We start from the raw sequence: 20067 nt of genomic DNA, 5'->3' as shown, positions 1-20067 counted from the left end.
ATACATGATTATTCACATAGTTCCAGTAGGCAGATTTGACTTGGGTCTTACAACTATTAGGCAGAGTAATAGATACAGCTGGTGTTTCCCAGAAATGTGATAGACCTATTTCTGTAAACCAGTATGATACATGTCTCAACCACTTAATTGTATTGAATGAATCCAACTCCCTAATTTCCAGTAAGCCTGCTCTGTAGTTAGTTAGTTCCGGGGTAGACCATAATCGCACCCAATAAAGCAATGGTCGCAACTGGCATAAGAAGTCATATGCAAATCAGCCTTGACCCTGTGCCTCATGGGAACAGTCCAGCCTGAACTGCCAAGCCATGTCTTTCCTGGACCGGACTCAAGCATCCTAGGACCGGTTTCTGGCTATCAGCCGTCTTCAGCCAGGATAGCTTGACTCCAGTGGTGTGGAGAGCATGGGACTCACGTCTGAGCATACCCATCCCACTCGGGTGACAAATGCAAAAATAACAGTTGATGGACAGAATGCAGAACAATGTCATACATTCACCCCAGTACACTGATCTGGGCCTAAATCCATTGTTTTTTTGCACTCACACCACTCCAGTTCAGACAAGCCATGTCTTTCCTGGACCAGACTCAAGCATCCTAGGACCGGTTTCTGGCCCCTCTAGATCAAGATTGAGATCCCCACACACCACGTATGGTGCATGCCAGGAAAGTAATTCATTAGATAAAAAATGCAGTAGCCCCGGATTGTGTAGCCACCAGACGTGAGATTGGATTCGGAAAACGTTTTGCCACAGCATCCCTGCACGCCGGGGGAATGACACCACGCAACCCGCCCAGGCGTTGTCCGCATACGTGACATCAGCGAGGTCACATAAGTCCCAACCCGGCGCGCCTACGTCAAATTTCTGCTGAGTACTTATCCGCGCCACACCGCGGAGCCAGCAGGCAAAATTGTGAGAGTATAAGAACAGTGTGCGAAACAGCAGAAAAAGTGTAAAAAGAAATGGTGTGGAACAACACCATAAAGAACAGTGCCAGGCACTGCAGTACCCAAAGGCAGGGAAATAAAATAAAGCACAGAGTCCAGCCCTGAGCAGCAACCTTGCCAGTACGGAGATAGCCCCCCTTGGAGACAAAAAACGTATGTAAAAAATGTCATGATAACATGAACCAGGACTATGACCCCAGCCACAAACAATGAAGGGGAACCAGTCCGGGACAAACCAGGAATGGCAAAACTACAAGACAGCCCCATCACAGAGTGTGACAACCCTCATAAGGAACAAAGGGCAGAGGCACAGCCAAAGACCCCATCCGAGAGGAAGCAGAGGGCCCAGAACCCTAGTAATAAAGGGGAATGAGGGGACATGGGGGAGGCGGGTGGAAGTTAGGCCCCCTCCTGGAGACACCAGAGCATAAGGGCACAGAAGTACCTGTAAACCTATCCACCAATATGTCAAAGGAAAAGGAAAGGGGCGTGGCCAAGATGGCGGCATTATCGGACGCATCTTACTGGAGCTCCCGCCGACAGTTTTCTTCAGCACGGGCCCACGGCCAAAATAGCAGCAGTCGGCTCCCGGTACTGGTAGGGAGTACCCCCGAGGACATGAGGAACAGCAGGCGGCCGGTAGATACCGAGCCAGCGGGGGTTGGCACCTCAGGCCGGCGGCCGACTCGGAGCGGAGGCCGACACCAGCGGAAAGCCCGGCGGACGGCGTGCAGAGAGGTGCGAGCAGTCTGGCGCCTGACCGGGGGACGGACCAGCAGAGGGAGCGGTGAACCGCTCGAAGGCGAACAGAGGAGCAGCGAGTGGCATCCCGTTCGGCTATTGCGGAAGAGGAGGCAGCACCCCGGCCCCCCGCCATCTTGGGTGTGTAGGCGGATGCAGCGAGAGGGGCGAGAGGCAGGAGGCCCTGAGGATACATCGGAGCAGCTGCGGAAGCACCGTGCAGAAGGAGGCTGCTAGTTTGGCGGCTGGTGATGGCGGTTGCCCTGAAAGCCAGAGGACGTAAGATATAAGTCCGGGCCAGCCAGGTGAAGATACGAGGTGAGCCGCCATTTTGGGACTGGGCCTGTGGGGTCGCGGCAGCGACGGCCTCCAAGTGCGGCGGACTACCGCTTCAGGAGGGTTGGTGTGGACATCGGAGGGGCGCAGATTGCCGGTCCTCGTGGTTCCCCGGCAGCTGAGATTGACTGGCAGGCATCAGGGTGGTGGGAGTCCTGACGGAGGGATCTTCCCGCAGCGCTGTGACCCCCGATCCCGGAGCCCCTGGCGGCTGCCTCCCAGAGGAACCCCGCAACGCGGCTGCAATGAGGAAGCCCCAGTGAGAGCGAGGTGAGCGGGGGCTGTCCCCCTCGAAGCGCAGTGGAAGGCACAGACAACGGGGCCTAAACGCGAGGGATTTGGGCTGCCAGGAGATAGTGGTGGTTGAATAGAGCATCGGCCGACCCGGGCTGCGGAGTATGGATGTGCGGGCCCGCTGAGCTGGCGTGGGTGAGCGAGGGGCCCCAAGGGAATGGCAGTGGCACAGAGCGGAGGGTGTCATCCCTGGCGGACTGAGCAGTGTGAAGTGAGAAACTAAGACTGGGCACTATATCGCTGTAGCAGAGCGGCTTAACAGCGGGATCGTTCCCATCTGAGCTTGGTGGAACACCGTAGGAGCCTGCTGGCCGATTGGTAGCGAGGGTCCTTTCGGCAAGATTGTGACTGATGAGGCGGAGGAGGCAGACCGCCGTAGCTAGTGAGCCTGAGCTGCGGGGGGCCCGTCACCGTGCACGGTCCCATCGGAGTCCGGAGATGTCCACCACGAGGGTGAAGAAAGAAAAGACGGTCAAGGACCTTTTTGCTAAGGCCCAATCGAATCAACAGGCCAAGGATATGGCGGCGAACAAGTCACCAACAGTGGCGGAACGGGCGGATGGTACGGAACCGATCACTAAAGCGTTCCTTGAGTCGCTTTTTACCGCTCTGCGGAAAGACATTCACGCCCTCCAAAGGAGTTTGCGGATGAGATCAAAGACGTCCACAGGGACGTGGATGGCATAGGGGAACAAGTGGCTGACCTGGAGACCAAGAGCGATGCCCGGGACACAGAGTTGGAGGCGCTACGTCAGGAAATAGTCCGGATTCATGTTCAGCAGATGGACCTGCAATCACATATGGAAGACTTGGAGAACCGTTCCGTCGCCACAACGTCCACATTCTGGGTGTTACGATATCCGAAGACACCAGGGACCTATTCGGCGTCACCAGCGCTCTATTTCGCCACATCCTAGGATGCCCAGCAGACACGGACATACGGATAGACCCCGTACACAGAGTGGGTCCCCAGCGCCCTTCCTCGGCCCCTCCACCCGACATCCTTGCGTGTATGCAGGACTTTCGCACTAAAGAAGAGATTTTGATGAAGGCGCGGCAGAAGCATCCCCTATCCTTTCAGGGGCAAGCCCCTGTTTTACACCAAGATCTGTCCGCTCTCACCCTGCAGAAACGGCGGTGTTTCAGGCCCGTCACGACATTTTTTCAGCAACAAAACATCTCCTACAATTGGGGTCATCCCTTCTGTTTGATCTTCAAAAAGGACAATAAACTGCACCAACTTTGGTCCTTGACAGAGGCGTGCCGGCTATTAGGTCTGGACCCGCCTGCTGAGTCAGAAGAGATGGAGGGACCCACAACGGAGACGGATGATGGTATACCTCGTTGGCGGCAACAGACTAGAAGACGTCGGGTACGGAAACCACCAGCAGCAGAGATCAAAGATGGCCAGCGGGCAGCAGTGGAGCAGTGTCAACGGGCGCCGAGGCGTCCCACCCTAGCTGAGTTTTGAGAAGAGTAATCATGGCTGCGTGTTATGTTCACTATGTAGTATGCTGTCGGCGGGAGGGAGGGTATTCTCCGATCTGACGGACTACCCCAGTGTTGCTTTCTACCAATCACCTCAGGATGATAGACAATGTTGTTGCTTAAGTCTTTACAGTTGGGGGGGAATTATTCTTTCTTTGCCAAGAGTTGTTAGGAGTAGATTTGAGATTTGTTGGGGTGGGGTGGGGGGGGGGGGTTCCAGGTCCACGAATGCTTGTGTGTGTGTGGAGGGATGAGTTCCTGATGTATGACCGATGGCGGGGGGGGGGGTGTCCTTCGGCAGAGTGGTCAATACCTTGGAGCTAGGTGTGTCATAGGAGCGTTACTGCGCTGGGACAGAGAGGGTTCAGGGTTAGTGGTTAGTTATGCCAGCGACTGAATTACGTCTCCTCACCTTGAATGTCCGAGGCCTAAACAATCCCGTGAAGCGGAGGGCAGTCCTTTCGTTCCTGGAGAACTCAAAGGCAGATATTTGTCTTCTCCAGGAAACGCATCTGTTGACCAAGGACTGCCTTAGGATGAAATCTTGCAGTTTACCGATCCAGTTCTTCTCCTCAGGCCCCACTAAGACGGCGGGGGTGGCGATATTGGTGGCCCAGCACTTCAGGGGGAGGGTGGTGCGGAAAGTGACCGAAATACAAGGGAGACTGCTCTCCTACAGCATTTCCCTAGGGGACATTACCTTAACACTCAGCACAGTCTATGCACCTAACGAGGGTCAGGAGAGATTTTTCCACCAGGCGCTGCGACACCTGATAGGCCAGATCAGGGCAGCACTCCACACAGGCAGGAACCTTATCCGGGGGGGGGGGGAGGGGGGGTTGGCTAGATTGAAGGAGATGGGGATGGTTGATCTCTGGCGCAGTTTTCATCCAGGAGTCAAGGAATATTCCTATAACTCTAATGCCCATAAAACCTATGCCAGGTTGGGCTACTTTTTATCCTCCACATCCCTTAAGGCGCTTGCGACAGATGTGGAGATTGGTGCTGCGGCGCTCTCTGACCATGCACCATTGTCGGTGGTGTTCTCCTTCCCACCTGTGACTAGAGCAGCGCGATGCTGGAGGTTGCGCGACACGTTGCTTCACCGTAAGGATACTGTAGAGAAAATCAAAGGGGCCATTACAGACTACTTATCACATAACCACACCTCGGACACCTCTCTAGCTACACACTGGGCGACACTTAAGGCTGTATTGCGCGGTGAGTTTATCGCAGTCTCCGCGGCGGAAAACTCAGAGAGGGCACGCAAATGTGAGGAACTCACATTGCGGACAAGAGAGCTAGAACAGATGCACCAAAGGACTGGCGCGCCTCGGGTGTGGAGGCAGCTTCGCCAAACAAGACAGCTGCTAGCCACCTTAGATCAAGATAGGGCGGAATTCGCCGCCCTGAGTATACGGCACATGTACTACACTGGGGGGAGGGGGGGGGGGGGGGACAGGTGCGGGCGCCTGCTGGGGTGTGCACTCCGGGAAACTCAACAGCGACACAGGGTGCAAGAGATTGTTACACGGGACTGGGAGCGGGTCACCGACGACGGCGACATAGCAAGGGCCTTTAGCGACTTTTATACTTCCCTTTATGCAGGGGCGCGGTTTGATCCCGCCGACGGCGAGGCTTTTCTAGAGTCCGTTCCTCCTTCCTGTGGTTTTTGCCTTTTTAAAGACCAAGCAGAGCACCTGGATAGCAGGATTCGTCCCGAGGAGGTAATTTCGGCGATCTCGCGCCTCAAATTGGCCAAAGCTCCGGGGCGGACGGTTTTACTGCAATTTTCTACAAAACATTCTGTCCTCAGATAGCACCGCTATTGACTGCCCTCTTTAACTCATTCGAGGAGTCCGGCGCAATCCTGCGTGACTTATTAGACGCCAGTATATCGGTCATACCTAAACCAGGGAAGGATCGCACACAGTGCGGAGCCTACCGCCCCATATCTCTCCTTAACGTTGATCTCAAGATCTACACTAGCATCCTAGCTGCGCGGCTGGCACCGCTCATGCAGGGACTGATCGAGCTGGATCAGGCGGGGTTTATCCCGGAGCGACAAACGGTCGACAACACTAAGAGGGCTCTACACCTGATAGAGAAGGCCATGTGGACGTCGGGGGAATACATGATGCTCGCAATTGACGCCGAAAAAGCGTTCGACCGGGTCCACTGGCCATATCTGGAACAAGTCCTGATAAAAGCGGGGATAGGAGTGAAGTTTCAAACCTAGGTCCTGAATTGTTACACTTTTCCCACGGCGACAGTAAGATTTAACGGATGATCCTCACCCAGTTTTCCCATTGAACGGGGGACGCGGCAGGGGTGCCCGCTATCGCCCCTGCTATTTGCGCTTTATATGGAGCCGTTGGCTCAGGCAATGAGAACAGATCTGAGGGTAAAGGGGATCAAGTTTGGTGTGTATGTGCACACGATTAGCTTATACGCAGACGATGTCCTTCTCTCCCTAGCCTCCCCCAGCACTTCCCTGCCGGCCTGTACGGAGATCATAGAAATGTTTGCTGGTGCGGCTGGCTTTAAGGTTAATATGACGAAGTCGGTGGCGCTGGACCTTTCGCTTGAGGGGCACACACAGGCCTACCTGCAGGAGCACTTTCCCTTACGATGGGCGTCAGAGGCTATCCCGTACCTGGAAATTCAGTTGGCGGCCACACTGCAGGATACAGTGCGTATCAATTACGCCAGGCTTCGTTAGACACTTCATACGGAATTGGGCAGATGGCGGCATCTCCTGGTGTCTTGGCTGGGCAGAGTAGCTGCCATAAAAATGACCATTCTTCCGCAAATCCTGTACATATTTTGCGTCACCCCGCTCCGTCCCCCCGAGGGTTGGATCCGCCAAACACAGTCGGAGCTCTCCCAATTCATATGGAACGGTAAACGTCCAAGAATGAAGCTTAGGCTACCCATGTTGCCACCGGAGAAGGGTGGCTTGGGTCTCCCGGATCTGACGCTGTATTATCAAGCGGTTAAACTCCGGACCTTGGTGGAGTGGAGCAGGTGGGAGTCAGAAAAACACTGGCTCTTTCAGGACCAGGCAGTAGCGGGCCGCCCGTTACAGGAGGTCTCTTTCTTCCGCAACGAGCACCAACCTCCCAACTTGTATGCCTCATTTATCACAAGAGTCCCCTTGGAAGTTTGGGACCCGACCAGCACGAAGCAGGATCTGACAACATTTCCATCGCCACGTACGCCGTTGATAGAGAACCCAGACTTCGGCCCGGGTCGAGACACTCAGGCTTCCGCCCTGTGGCACCCTGCGGGGTGTAGATTTCTGTTCAGCCCATATACAGGGGAGGGGATAGCTCCCTTCGAGACAGGAATATGGCCTGCCGGAGACGGAACAGCTTCGTTATTTGCAAGTGCGTCACTGGGCGCTCAACGCCCAGGTTAGGGAAGGAGCGGATCGGAAGCTCAGTTCTTATGAGTATTGGCTAATTGCGCGGACGGCGGACAAACGGCTCATTTCGGACTTATACCGCATGCTACTAGATCAGTTCTCCCACATGTATAACTCAGGTAGGGCCCGCTGGGAGAGGGAGCTGGGACGGGTGTTAAGTAACAAGGAATGGGAGGGAATTTACTATCGAGCAAGGCACTCAGCTTACCATATGGGGCTGACAGACACCTTCACTAAATTAGTGACATACTGGTACTATACACCCGAGAGGTTGCACGAAATGGACCACACGAGGGACGCCTCCTGTTGGCGGGGATGTCATCCAGGCCAACGAAAAAAAAAATCAGTATATATCTGGAGTCTAAAATAGACCAAGAATGTTTCCAAAAGCGAAATGCATCCCAACGACCAAGACAGGTCAGAACTGAATGATGATTTTGCACATTTGTCCATAATACAATTGATCTGATTTACTAGAACTTTCATTCCTCTGCCTTACATTGCATTGCATTGCATACTTATAACTAGGCTATCCAACAACAAAATGGTTTGATCAGCGGTGCAGGAAGGCCCCTGGTGGACGAAGTGAGCACCGGCTGGCCTGGATTTACTTGCCTCCCCTGGAGAAATGTCATCAAGCTAGCCTCCCTGAGCATACTTGTGCTGCTGCTCCGCGGAGCGGCTGGCTGAACTGGCCGCCATGCAGAGTCTGGTCCCAATGATCTGCAAGAAGGCCACCCTGCTAAAATCAGGTTGCAGCCCTAAAGTTGGGTTATACTATCATGGAAGATGCCCCTGGTCCTTGATGCCGTAAGGTGGAGTGGGCGGGCATGGTACTCACCCCCACAAGGGGTTGTTCAGAGTGCCTGGCCTACAGAGTGACAGCAAAAAACAGTAAGAGACCCAATGCATATGAAGACTCTAACAGAGTGGGAGTTAAATAAACTAAAACAACAACAGATAAAGCTCATATATTAGAACCTCTCCGGCACCTACTGTGTAGATGATGATCAACCAGGGATAACATCCACAAGTGACTTCCACAGGCACATACCTGCCTGGAGAAAAGGCCTAAAAAATCCCCAAATTGTAAGTCGAAATCTAAACCACCCCTAGTAGACAACACAAACATGTGTGGTCTTGTATGGGGACACACATTGTGCTCAAGTCAAACATTGTTGACAACAATGACTCTCTTACTCTGACTCCAGGTCATATGATGGAGAGAACTGATAGACATTCATCTAGACGTGAACCAGTCGTGCAGAGAATCTCTGACATGGAGGACTGTACGACTGTCAAAAGAAACATATTTAACAATGGAAAAGACCCACAGCTGTTTAGGCCAGAAATGAAAAACTCAGCAGATGTTCACCGCTCATATTAGAAATATGGAAAAAATGGGGAGCAGATGATAAGTACAATCTTTAGAAGTGAGTCTGTGCCCGAGGTATTTATTGTGGGATACGGCCCCAGTATGTGGCCCCATAAACCTCTTCCAGCCCAAAATCAAAGTTCAATAATAGCAAGAATTCTTTATTATATAGACAGACACAGGTTTACACCTGGAAAGAAACCTAGAAAATATACAGCTCGACAGGGCCGTGATCATATATTCTGACTTCAAAGTGGCAGTTCAGGAAGCTCAGAAAACATGTGCGTACGTAAAAAGTGTACTACATAAAATGGAAATAAAATGTGCTATATAATACCCTGCACAGTTTTGCACTTAACATATGGGGAAAACATTCTGCTTAACAATAGATGGAACATCCATGCAATAGAATATACAGACACCGTGATAAGAGATAAAAAAAGCTCTTCACCACAACAATTTCATGGACTCCGAGTAAAAGTTGGACAGAGAACTATGCTACTCACATACCTTACCTTTTATGGGCATCTTCATGATGGGTGGCAGGCAACACGAAGCCTTCTTCGTCTAGTTTAATCTCTGCATCTAAGGAAAACGGATGCACATTCACTTCATATAGGCAAAGGATGAGCCAGACTTAAAAAAGTAACTTCGAAAACTTGGCACACACGCCTCAAACCCACCCCAGAATTAGCCAGAACACTATTAAATGTAAATGCATACTTTACTTTATGTTGTGTCACGGAGGCTTAAGAACACCAGTTGATCAAGCAGAAAGTCGATGAGTGAATACATTGTATACATGTCCTATTTGTTACTTTATTAAATACAAGCCCAAAAATGAATGGAAAACAAGTATCCTGTCTACTTTATGCTGATGAGCTAGTAATTATAGTAAGTAAAAGAGAGATTTTTTCCTTGGATGCAAGTAAGACTAACAAATTATTTGCACATCATATGTTAACCAGCGAGTCACAAATGTTAAGGTGATGTTAAATAACCTTTGGATATTTTGCCCGTGTTCCCTTTCTCGTTATATAGGCCCAATTGATGAAGGGCTCCAACGTATGATTGGCAGAGTGTAAAAGGACGCGCTTGCAAAGTGAGAATGAAGACCGAAGGTCTCGTCCCCTTCGTGGATTTTAATCGAACTTAATATCTGGCATCATCTCCCTGGTAGGTATAGGGGTAGAGGGCCTCTTAGTGGACTGAATATAGAAGAGGCTGTATAATAAGGTTTTATAAAATCCGTGGTAAAATGTAATCTTGTTACATTTTTTAGATATAGGATTACAGGATGCCATAATATCATTATTCGTATGAGTGATAGATACATTTAACAAGGATAGAAAGAAAAGGGTATGATTTTTTCTTTTGATTCCCTCTATTCTACTAAAATGTATAATCAGTGTGAAATGCTTTAAAAAGAGTGCTTTCTCCTAGGCGGTAGCCCTCCGGGAGGGACTGAATAGTGTGGAATCCAAAAATAATTCCTAGAACTACAGAATTTATACATGTTGGCCCATTAAAACTAAAGAGGTAATTTCCCTTTACACCACGACCCTATAAGCTTCATGGATATAAATATAGGGCTGAACATTTGTGTACAGGATTCGGGGACATGGCAGGTCTCATACATAATGGCCAAGAGATAGGGTCATAAGTCCACTTTGATACAACGAACAAGAATCCAGGGGATGTTTGCTGGTAGAAACGTGAGTTGTTGTATTGTCCTTTTAATCTTCTATATATTATCCCCTTGTTCTTTGACCCTCTATTTGACTGTCTTTTCTCTTTTTTTCTAAATCTTTTGTGTCAATACTATTATGCCCATACAATAAGCTATAAAGGCCTAATTTTTTTAAATGTTATTAATTTTAAGAATTTGAGAGGTTGTGTAAAACAATAGGGGAATAGTGCTATTACTGTTAGGAAACTGCTAATTATAACATTATCAATGAAGAAACCAGGTGTATGTACAGAAGAATTGATTTGTTCTTTCTATACACAGGGTCTATGTTTCCTTAACTGATAACTGACATCGAGAGAACTATCAAAGTCTTGAAAAAGATGGTCTAATTCTGTTATTGCCATCGAAACGCATCGAAGTAACTTGTAACACAATTCGATGTTTGACTGGTCCTATAGCTACGGATATAGGAACGAGTATCAGGTTGCAGCCAATATTATTTCATATATGAACAAGTTTTAATTCATGACAAATTGGAGTGTCTAATGTTTTATCACGGGGAGTGTAGTAAAGTGGCAGTATATTAATGTTTCCAGTGTGTTGCCATGAACTCTGAATTTTAAATTATTGATTAGGTATTTTGTGCACAGATGTAAATGATTTTATGTATAAAAACCTCCTTTTTTATTGTTAAATATTTTTAATAAACTTTGTACTGATTCATTTATGTGATTCTCTTTTTAAGTTGATTGTTTGGGCTTCTACTTTTTCTGCTCTCTCTTCCTACACTGTTGTGACTCGCTAACATATGATGTGTGAATAGTCTTAGTTGCATCCAAGGAAAAATCTCTGTTTTACTTACCTTAAGTACCTCATTTTGTTTAGAATAGGTAAGGAGTCCCTCCCTCTACTTTACAACTAGTAATTTTAGACCAGACAGAGCTGGGTCTGCTGAGGAAGTTAGATTTAGTATATATTGTGGTGCAGAGCATTTAACTGTAAGTATGAATAAGACAAAGGTTCTATGCTTTGGGAAGAGAGACCAGAGGTTCAATTGGTACCTGGGCACATCTACATTGAAATTGTTTGTGCAGGAGTATAAATACCTAGGGGTCGGTTTGATAGGTCCCTAAAGTGGCATTTGCATTTGCAGGCCCAAAAAGCCAAAGCCCTGACATCTGTGTGTGGGCTGGAAAAATGTAATCATATCTACGGGGGCATGTCTCACAGACCAGTGTTAAAGGCCTACAGTGCTATGATATCACTGCAACTACAATATGGTGCAGAAGTATTTAGCTTAAGTGGCAAAAGCAGCTGGGATGTAGAGGAAAAGCAATGTAAAAAAATCCCTAATGTCTCTACCGGGCTCATCTATGGTCCACGCAATTAGAATAGAGCTGGGAATGACTTCCTTGAATGTTCAGGCACAAGTGGCCTTATTAAGATTTTGAAAACGATGGGGTATAGGAGAGGCCATAAAAGTGTCACAGTGGTGCAAGAACAAGGCCCAGCTTAGTGAACAAAAGTGGGCAAAAGAGGTCAGGAAGAAATTGTATCTAGTTTATGAAAATTTAGATGTGAGAATCAACCGAGAGACCCTACAAGTAGACGTAACAAAGAGCGAACTCAGAACTCTAGGAAAGGAATTGTCTAAGATGGAAGACAGAGAGTATCTGAGAAACAGTCAGTGAAATTTATGATAGCTGGTTGGGAGAAAGAAATTTGGTTCCCCTATTTGGACATATTACCGAATTAGTGGCTTAGATCAGAGGTTTTAAGATTGAGAATTGGTGTTCATTTTGGTATGATTAACAGGAAAGTAAAAGCAGAAATGAGGCAATACGATGTTAAATGTACATGTAGGCTGGGCAAAAAATGCGATAATTTAGACATTTTAGTGGACTGCCCAAAAGTGCTAGCCTTGCGGAAACAGATTTTCCGTCAGATTTTCTTTAAATATGAGACCATTACGAGTGCACAAGCAAAGAGATATGATGGAAGTAAAATAGTTTCCTTTTTCGACAAAGCTTTATGTGTCCTACATTGTTTCATGAATATATTGTACAATAGGCATTTTTATAGTTTTTAAACGTTTGTCATTTTATAGATGTGTGATATGTATTACAGTTTTAATACAGAGTAAACTATGGACAAAGTTCATGGAAATTGGATAATTGTATTGGAAGTTATGATGAATTGAGCACATTTTAACTTTATTGTTAAGGGTGATGTTTTTATGGGTTTAAAGGCATAATGGTCTAAATAAACATAATTCTTTACCTTTGACTTGACTATATTGCACCACCGCTGACCAAGTCAGTGTTGCACACAGCTTGCATTGAAGGTAGATGACAACATTAACCAGCAAAAGGAAAAACATGTAATTGCAGATCATTGCAAAATGGATAGCTGGAGAACGCATTTTGTGCAGGCAAAAATGGTGGTATGGGTACTTCTAGTTGCACAGAACAGGTAGTAAGTGTTATCTGCAGTGCTCCAACCAGAATAAAACATCAACATCTGGGGCGTCTTTCATCGAAAGCGAGGAGGCATGGAACAACAAAGGTGTGACTATCTGGGAGAGCATCAGTAGGGCTGACACCCTGCGTCCATCATGCCCTCATGCCAATGCCCCTGCCAGAATTTCCCTTGTTTGACGTTCTTCATGTTTATTTCTAGTCTGAGAAGAAATTTCGAGCCCAAGTTAAATACCCTTGCAAAAAGGAGAGACATGAGATAAGATGGGGGGGGGCTGGGGAAAGTGGAGTTGGACGGGCGCAAACTAGGGACCTGTGTGTATTAAAAAAATGAATAAAGGAATAACGGACACACGCTGCAAGACAAGAATAAAACTCAACAGCGGACAAATCCGCTAATCTAGTATTTATAGATTGTGGGCTAGGAGTGCACCATGATGCATTGCGGGAGGGCTATTTTTCATATTTGCCTTTTCTTGTAGTGCCCCTTGAAATACATAGCACCACCCATATATGCCTGCCATGTCTGGGTGGCTGCCAGGAACACAGCAACCCCATCCCCAGAAGGTGAAACTTGCCCTATCTCACCAGGGAGAAGCATTCACAACTGTGGTAAATATTTATTTTACTTTCGAAGCGTTCTCAGCAGAAACATTTAGTTTTTTGGCTAAAGAGTGTGGGGACTCCTTGGTTGAGTCCTATGGCTACATTATGAGGCATGTAGTCAGTGAAAAGAAAAAATAAGACTAGAACACGTTTGCTAGATTTAAATTACAATCTTATACCGACAGACTTATTATGAACAATACAATGTTTTCACTTTTAATTAATTCCACTGGCACTTACAAACGTGGTAGCTGTTATTAATGTGGTGACTCCCCATCCATGCCAGTATGCCTGCCTATTTAAAGGGGCAACACCTTATTTGGTGCAGTTTCATCTGATATAGGTGAGGGGTATTGTGATAGAGATGCATTATGATATGAAGGTGTCACCAAAGGTATGTCCATCTATCTGATGCACCTATTTGTAATCTAATAGATAGTATTCAGTTGTATATGTGTGTAATAAATATATTTTTCTTTTTTCAAAGATATAGCACAGACTAGTGAAAAATGTACTGAGTGTTGTTACTGCGTGCCCGCGAAATGGGAGCCCCCAACACTTTCCCTGAGTATGCCTTGGGCTGCCCTGCTTCGCTACCCTAAAAGAGTCAAATGATATAATGGGGTACTTGGCTCCCAGTAATAAGATAACTGTGGACCTATTACTTGTTAAGAACTCAAACCTTTCACAACTACCCAATTTCTTACACCAAAAATATAACTTGGCTTGAGCTTTGAATAATGGCCTTTTAAAATAGAAGCGCAAGCTCTAAAATGAAATGTATCCTATTCTCATCACAACACATCCAATTAGCATGCCATTTCGTAAAATTTCTAGAGAAAGCAGAAAAGAAACAGGAAAGCCAGATGGCAGACACCAGCTGCAGTAAAAATCAAGAAGCAAATTAAAGTCGCACATTACAACAAGGCTTAAAACCCAGGGGCAATGCCTTCTACACAGTCACCGCAGGAATATAAGGGACCAATGCTACCGTGTAAGACTTTTCCTTCAAGCAATACAAGGGACTTACGGATTTTAACTCACGTTTTGTGGAAAAGCTGTATAAATTTCTGCAGCAATGACCATTAACATCATGAACCTATAGTCATTTTATACTTTTATAATTTTATCTTTTCCCATGTACTAATATTTGCAATGGTTTTAATTAACTGAGCAATAAAGATTACTTACTTACTTACTATTCTCATCACCAGGCCTTACCTCTGATCCACTGACATAAATATGACAGTATATTTTAACTACATTTTAAAGAAAGCAAAATATTTCATACCTAATGTATAGCAATACGGAGTCAGCACATGTGAAGCAAAATACATTCGCGCTCCCAGAAGTTCTATTAGTCCAGCCTTCACTTTATGATAAAGTTGCAAATCCACACCAGTCTCCAAGGAACGGCCATGTGTCAGGAAGGACTTCACACGATACTTCTGAAGCAGTTTGGGGGCCTATTTTTTTGAAAGAAAAACCATGGTTGAACTAATTGGTTAGTGCAGCATAAAATATATTTTAAAACAGGTTTCCGAGCAAGACATGGGGGTAAAAAGTTTGCTGGCTTTGACGTCTGACAGACAGTTGCCTTACATTATGACAAGTTATGAACTACTGTTAATAAAGTATATTTTCTTTCTCAGAATACATATGGAATGCTGGTGCCGTTCCATATTTACACAACTAGGAAATAATTGTTTTTCTGCTACCTACCTAGTAGAATTCTATCACATACCCGTTTGTCATCAAATACCTCATGTGTGATCCACACATGCATACATATTGCTGACGTGGAGGAGTTAGGAAGAAGAATGATAGATTAACAGCTTAACTAACATGAGAAAATAAAAAAAGGGTTTTGTGAAATACCAAGTTGTGCTAGAAACTCATTTTTCCCTTGAAAACAGTTTATTGATTGTTCATAGATTCAAAAGTAGCCCCTAGTGCTTTTTTTGTAGTGGTGGCGGAAAGGTTCACATGCTTTATAGAATTTGTGTTCATAATTATTTTTACAAAACTATGAGTGGAGAGCTAACTGCTGTGTCAGCACAACATTTTAAAATATGTACTTGTGTTAAAACATCCTTGAAGGCATAACAACAACTGACAACGTCAATGGGGTTTTCTTTTTCCCTTTTAATAATTTAAAGTGCTTTTACATTTCTTGGTGAATTGGTCGGTGAATGGGTGAAAGCGCGGAGGAATGAGTCATAGGTTAGACAGAGAACAGTACATGAACAGATAAATGAGTGATTCTAATAGCTAGATGGATGTCTGGATGAGTGCATGGATGAACTGGTAAGTAGATGCACTGTTGGATGTCAGACAAGTTGCAACCTACCTTACAGTCCAGGACCTCAGACACTGGAGCAGGATCCAAACTGATTTGCATATGGCTGTGTCCCAAATGAGGTGCCATGGTGTGCAAGATAACAATAGACTGGGATGAGGCCTCAGTGATTTATCAGTGGTCGAGATTAATTTAACCACATGCGTGCGAGCGGAATTCCGCTCGCACGCTCAGATTTTCTAAATCCCATTATTCATGACGAGCTGGGCTCGGCATCAGCGTGCGAGGAGGCTACGCCATGACGAGCCCAGCTCGTCATCAGCCCCGAAGGGGTTAAGCATTGATTCCACCACTTTTTAGGTATCGGCTCTAGAAGGTGCGCATGCATATTTTCTGCAGTTTTTAAATGCAGGACGAACTCGACCTCAAGGTCGAGCGCTCTACATGAGTACCAGTCAGGGTCGGTACCTCTGCTAAGGCGGAGGAGCATCGCCCCACTGCTCTCAGAGTAAGAGAAAGTAAAAATAAAATGATAACCTTGTTATTTTCATTTTATTTTTCACCACGGGTATGTATTATGGCAGGGCGGTAGGTGGCACAGGGGGAAGAGTGGTTTACACACTTCAAGTGGGCATGACTGCTTGGGCGGCTGTCTTGGGCTGGCCAGTCATGCGCACTTTGCATGTTCCACACCAAGCTGTGCACATGAGGAACAAGCACAGGCTCCCTGTCACTGTCTGAGCGCCGACCAATCACAATGCTCACACACACACAGGTGCTAATGTCATAATTGGCGACATCCTAATGCCGTTACTGATAGTGCAAATAATTGCTATTTTTTTACACATGCTATCTGAAAATGTTGAAAGCTCAAAACCACAAATCATGCAGAGTGGTAAATGGAGTATGGGACACTGAGCTCCAGGTGTTGAGCAAGCTTAAGACTCTAATTGAAGGTTCTTTGGTACAGTAAAGGTTGGGCCAAAGGAGTTTTTAGTTAGGGGTTGATAAGAACTGTACTTGGCCAAGGTACACCATTGTAACACACACCACCTGGGGAACATCAGGGTAAAAATCTCTTTAAGCCGCAAACTAGTAGAAGGGAGAGGAAAAGTGCTCGGATACTGCTCCAAAATTCTTAGGCAGAAACCCACTGCAGCACAACTTTTTTTGCCCCACTTCACCTCACCCTGGCAAAAAACATAAAGAGGTAAAAAAAAACATATATTCAACAGAAAGAGAAGCATGGTCAAAACATACAAAGAATGTTTCAATATACACGGTCAATGATATTACGTCACAAGGACAATTTTAGTATTCCTATAACTTTTTGATCACCAGGAGTTAGTTTGAGACATCAACTTTGTGTACAATGGAAGAAAACTTAATTCCCAGATACTTAATCTCATCTTTTGACCACTTCATGTTACAACATAAGAAACAAGCTGTTCTTTAATTTAGCATTCGGCCAAACCGTTTAAAAAAACAATCACAAAATGGGTAGAGAACTAATTTGATTCCTCAGGATGAGAAATTAACAGAGTCATCCAACAAGAGGTGTAAGTGAAGGTACCTCAAGAGGAATTGAGGCATGCCGATTCACCTTTCTGGTTAAGTGCAACTTATACATTCAGCTTGTTTGTGAGACATGCGATGCATTATTCCGTTCACCAAATGTTTAAGTCTCATCTGGCATAGTGATTCTCAATTAAAGTGAAAAAAGCATTTGAGTAAATGTTAAAAGGGCAGATGATGCCTCCCTTTGAAAGAGTAGAAGTTTGCAACATAAACCGAGTTAGTTTGTGGCATAAAGAAACGTGTTATTTACTAACCAACAAAATCCATTTTGTCATCTCTCAAATGGCCCACAAACGTAGGCCATCCTCAGGAACAGCACTGCAAGCAAGTGATCAACTAATGATTTTCAATTCAAATCTCACCTTCACCCCTCAACGATGATGTTGAAGGATTTAAACACGCACTGTTATTTATACCTAAATGCCTCTAATTACCCAAACACATCCTGGAATAAAGATGAAATAATCCCTAATGATAGTGCACTTGGTCCACTGTTATCACAGACAAAACAGGACAAACCCTTATTCCAACAGGAACCTTGGCAACTACAATACTAAGCATTAACAAATAAGTTGCCCACTCTCTATGAGAAGTCAGTATTTATCAAGGCAAGCTATTTTTAGGGTCTACTGGCCTCTATCGAGAGAGATTGAGCGGGCAAAGAACAGATGTTCTGTTCAGTGAGAAAGTGAAGGAGCAATAAAGAGGCCTTTACATTTTGTTTTTATCTTGTTACATTTGCTGTGCTTCAAAATCAGAAGTCAAATTGTAGTTTATGCCTGGTTACAAATTGCTGCTTATTTTATCCTGGACATTTGTTTTTACCTTTATTTCTCTGATTGCAGAGTTAGAGGATTTTGTAAAGGGAACTGTCTGACAATGGCTGGAGTACAGGGAGCGTAAAATGAAAATTTGTAAAATGGCAGTTTTTTTTAGCACACACCATTTAAGTAGCTTGTAAATGAACGGTACAAACAGTTGAGATATTTCAAAATACATTAGTGGTTAGGAAAGCACTTTTTTGTAATTCTGAAATGTGTTGGAACAAGTATTTTAAAAACATCAAAACAAATCATTTTGGGGTTTTGTGCAAATGATATATATTTTCTGGAACCCAGTCTCAGTTTCAGTCTCATAAAACTTTGTTTGGTTTGTTACAACCATAAAAGTACATTTTACCTCTTATTTTGATAAAAAGAAAGAACACAAAACGTAACACGGCGGTATGAAACAACATATTACACCTTAAAATACATATAGTTTAACTTTCTTTTTTTTTTAAATCGGAGTATTATAGCATTTATGTTATTAAAATCACTTAATTCGTACCTATACATAAACTCCTTCAGAATGCAGCACGTACTACTCTTATCCTTTGATAGTTCCACCTTCATGTGATGTTAAGGGGGAGCATTTTTAGTGCTTACTCTGCACACTTGAGGAACACCTTGACTTTATTCATATATTTCCCCAAGGCACAAGCTATATCTTAATTCCCCATTTCCACCAAAAGGTTAACAGCTTGCATTCTGTGCCTAATCTTATACTTTTTAAAAATCGGACATAAAAACTCCTTTCGTATATCTAAAAACCTCATACAATCTAGTAAAATGTGTAAAATATCGCAGGTGGTACCTAAAGTGAAAGTGCATTTACCATTACATCCTATCATTAGGTTTCGAACCCCGTTATTCGCATAACCTGGGTTTACCCTACTTCGCATGTTCAAAACTTCCTGCCTTAAACTATAACTTGGGTAGCCGATCCACATATGGGAAATGTTGGTCGCTCTCCCGGCCGATATCATGTGGGCTACTTTTTCTGGAACCCGATTTCCACACATTACTGTTTGAAAGCTGTATAGGTTTATCAGAAAAAGTGCATGCCGTTAAGAATGTTTGAGGCCATTTCAATGGAAAATGTGTTGTTTGTATATGGCTGCTACCGCAATGGAGTAAGGACGTCGATCAGATTGTCTCCAGTTGTAAAAATCACGCTGTGCCCTGGATTGCCTGATTCAGTCAGCCAACTTTTGCCACAAATACGGATCTGAATATTACGTTCGATGGATGGTTTGGGCACCAACGCCATGGTCTATGTCTACTGAATAAAGGGAGTTGTCCTTAGCTGGCCCTTGTCACGTTACAAGCATTGGTGTAACCAGGTATTGGACTCCAATTGAGCATTGCAAGCGTGATGAGGGTCACTTCACCCGTCCCCTTGTTCTGAGGAAGATCCGCATAGCTAAGGTATTAAAGTCCCTCTTTTGCCGATAAGCTGGATCGAAACATCAACGCTGCCCACTACCGCACCTGGACCAATTTCTCCTTACCCATTACCCCCGTTTACAGCCTTAAGGAAACTCTCCTTAAAAATTCAAATGAATAATTTGCATGTGGCCAGGTTGCATCTAACTGTTTATTCATTATCAGTTTTGTACAGTCTTGTTAATATATGCCCTTTACTTTTCTACACACTTTGAGCTCTCTTGACTCCTATATATACACTTGAGCACTCCTTCTTACATGTTCCCTAGAACATTTTCCTACCTTCTTGACCCTCTAATGATTGTTCCTTTAAATGACTAAATACATATATTGTAATAATACTTAGTGTTTTTTCTGCACATTTATTTTCACGATTTACAGGCGTTTGGGAGCTGATTTAGGCAAGCTCAAATATGTTGATAATTCTGTTAATCTAACTCTTCCTTGAATAACTGGTCCAGGACCATTGTTTCTTTATAATAATGTATATGATAGTGGGCACACACAATTCTCTAGTAATAT

General features: G+C 45.1%; 1 protein-coding gene across 1 annotated transcript in view; it reads right to left on the bottom strand.

The window, feature by feature from the left end:
• The window catches only part of FASTKD3 (FAST kinase domains 3), a 121426-nt gene that overhangs the window by 66534 nt on the left and 34825 nt on the right, over positions 1-20067 (bottom strand). The window contains exons 4-5 of the mRNA XM_086965277.1: positions 14693-14867; positions 9144-9213 (exon numbers count right to left, since the gene is read on the bottom strand). Coding sequence (XP_086821403.1) covers positions 9144-9213; positions 14693-14867 — 245 coding nt within the window. The remainder of the gene's footprint in view (positions 1-9143; positions 9214-14692; positions 14868-20067) is intronic.

This window comes from Lissotriton vulgaris, chromosome 4_1 (assembly GCF_964263255.1).
Source record: "Lissotriton vulgaris chromosome 4_1, aLisVul1.2, whole genome shotgun sequence".
Classification (NCBI taxonomy): domain Eukaryota; kingdom Metazoa; phylum Chordata; class Amphibia; order Caudata; family Salamandridae; genus Lissotriton; species Lissotriton vulgaris.
The sequence above is the reverse complement of the archived record's forward strand: the minus strand, read 5'-3'. Positions and strand labels throughout refer to the sequence as shown.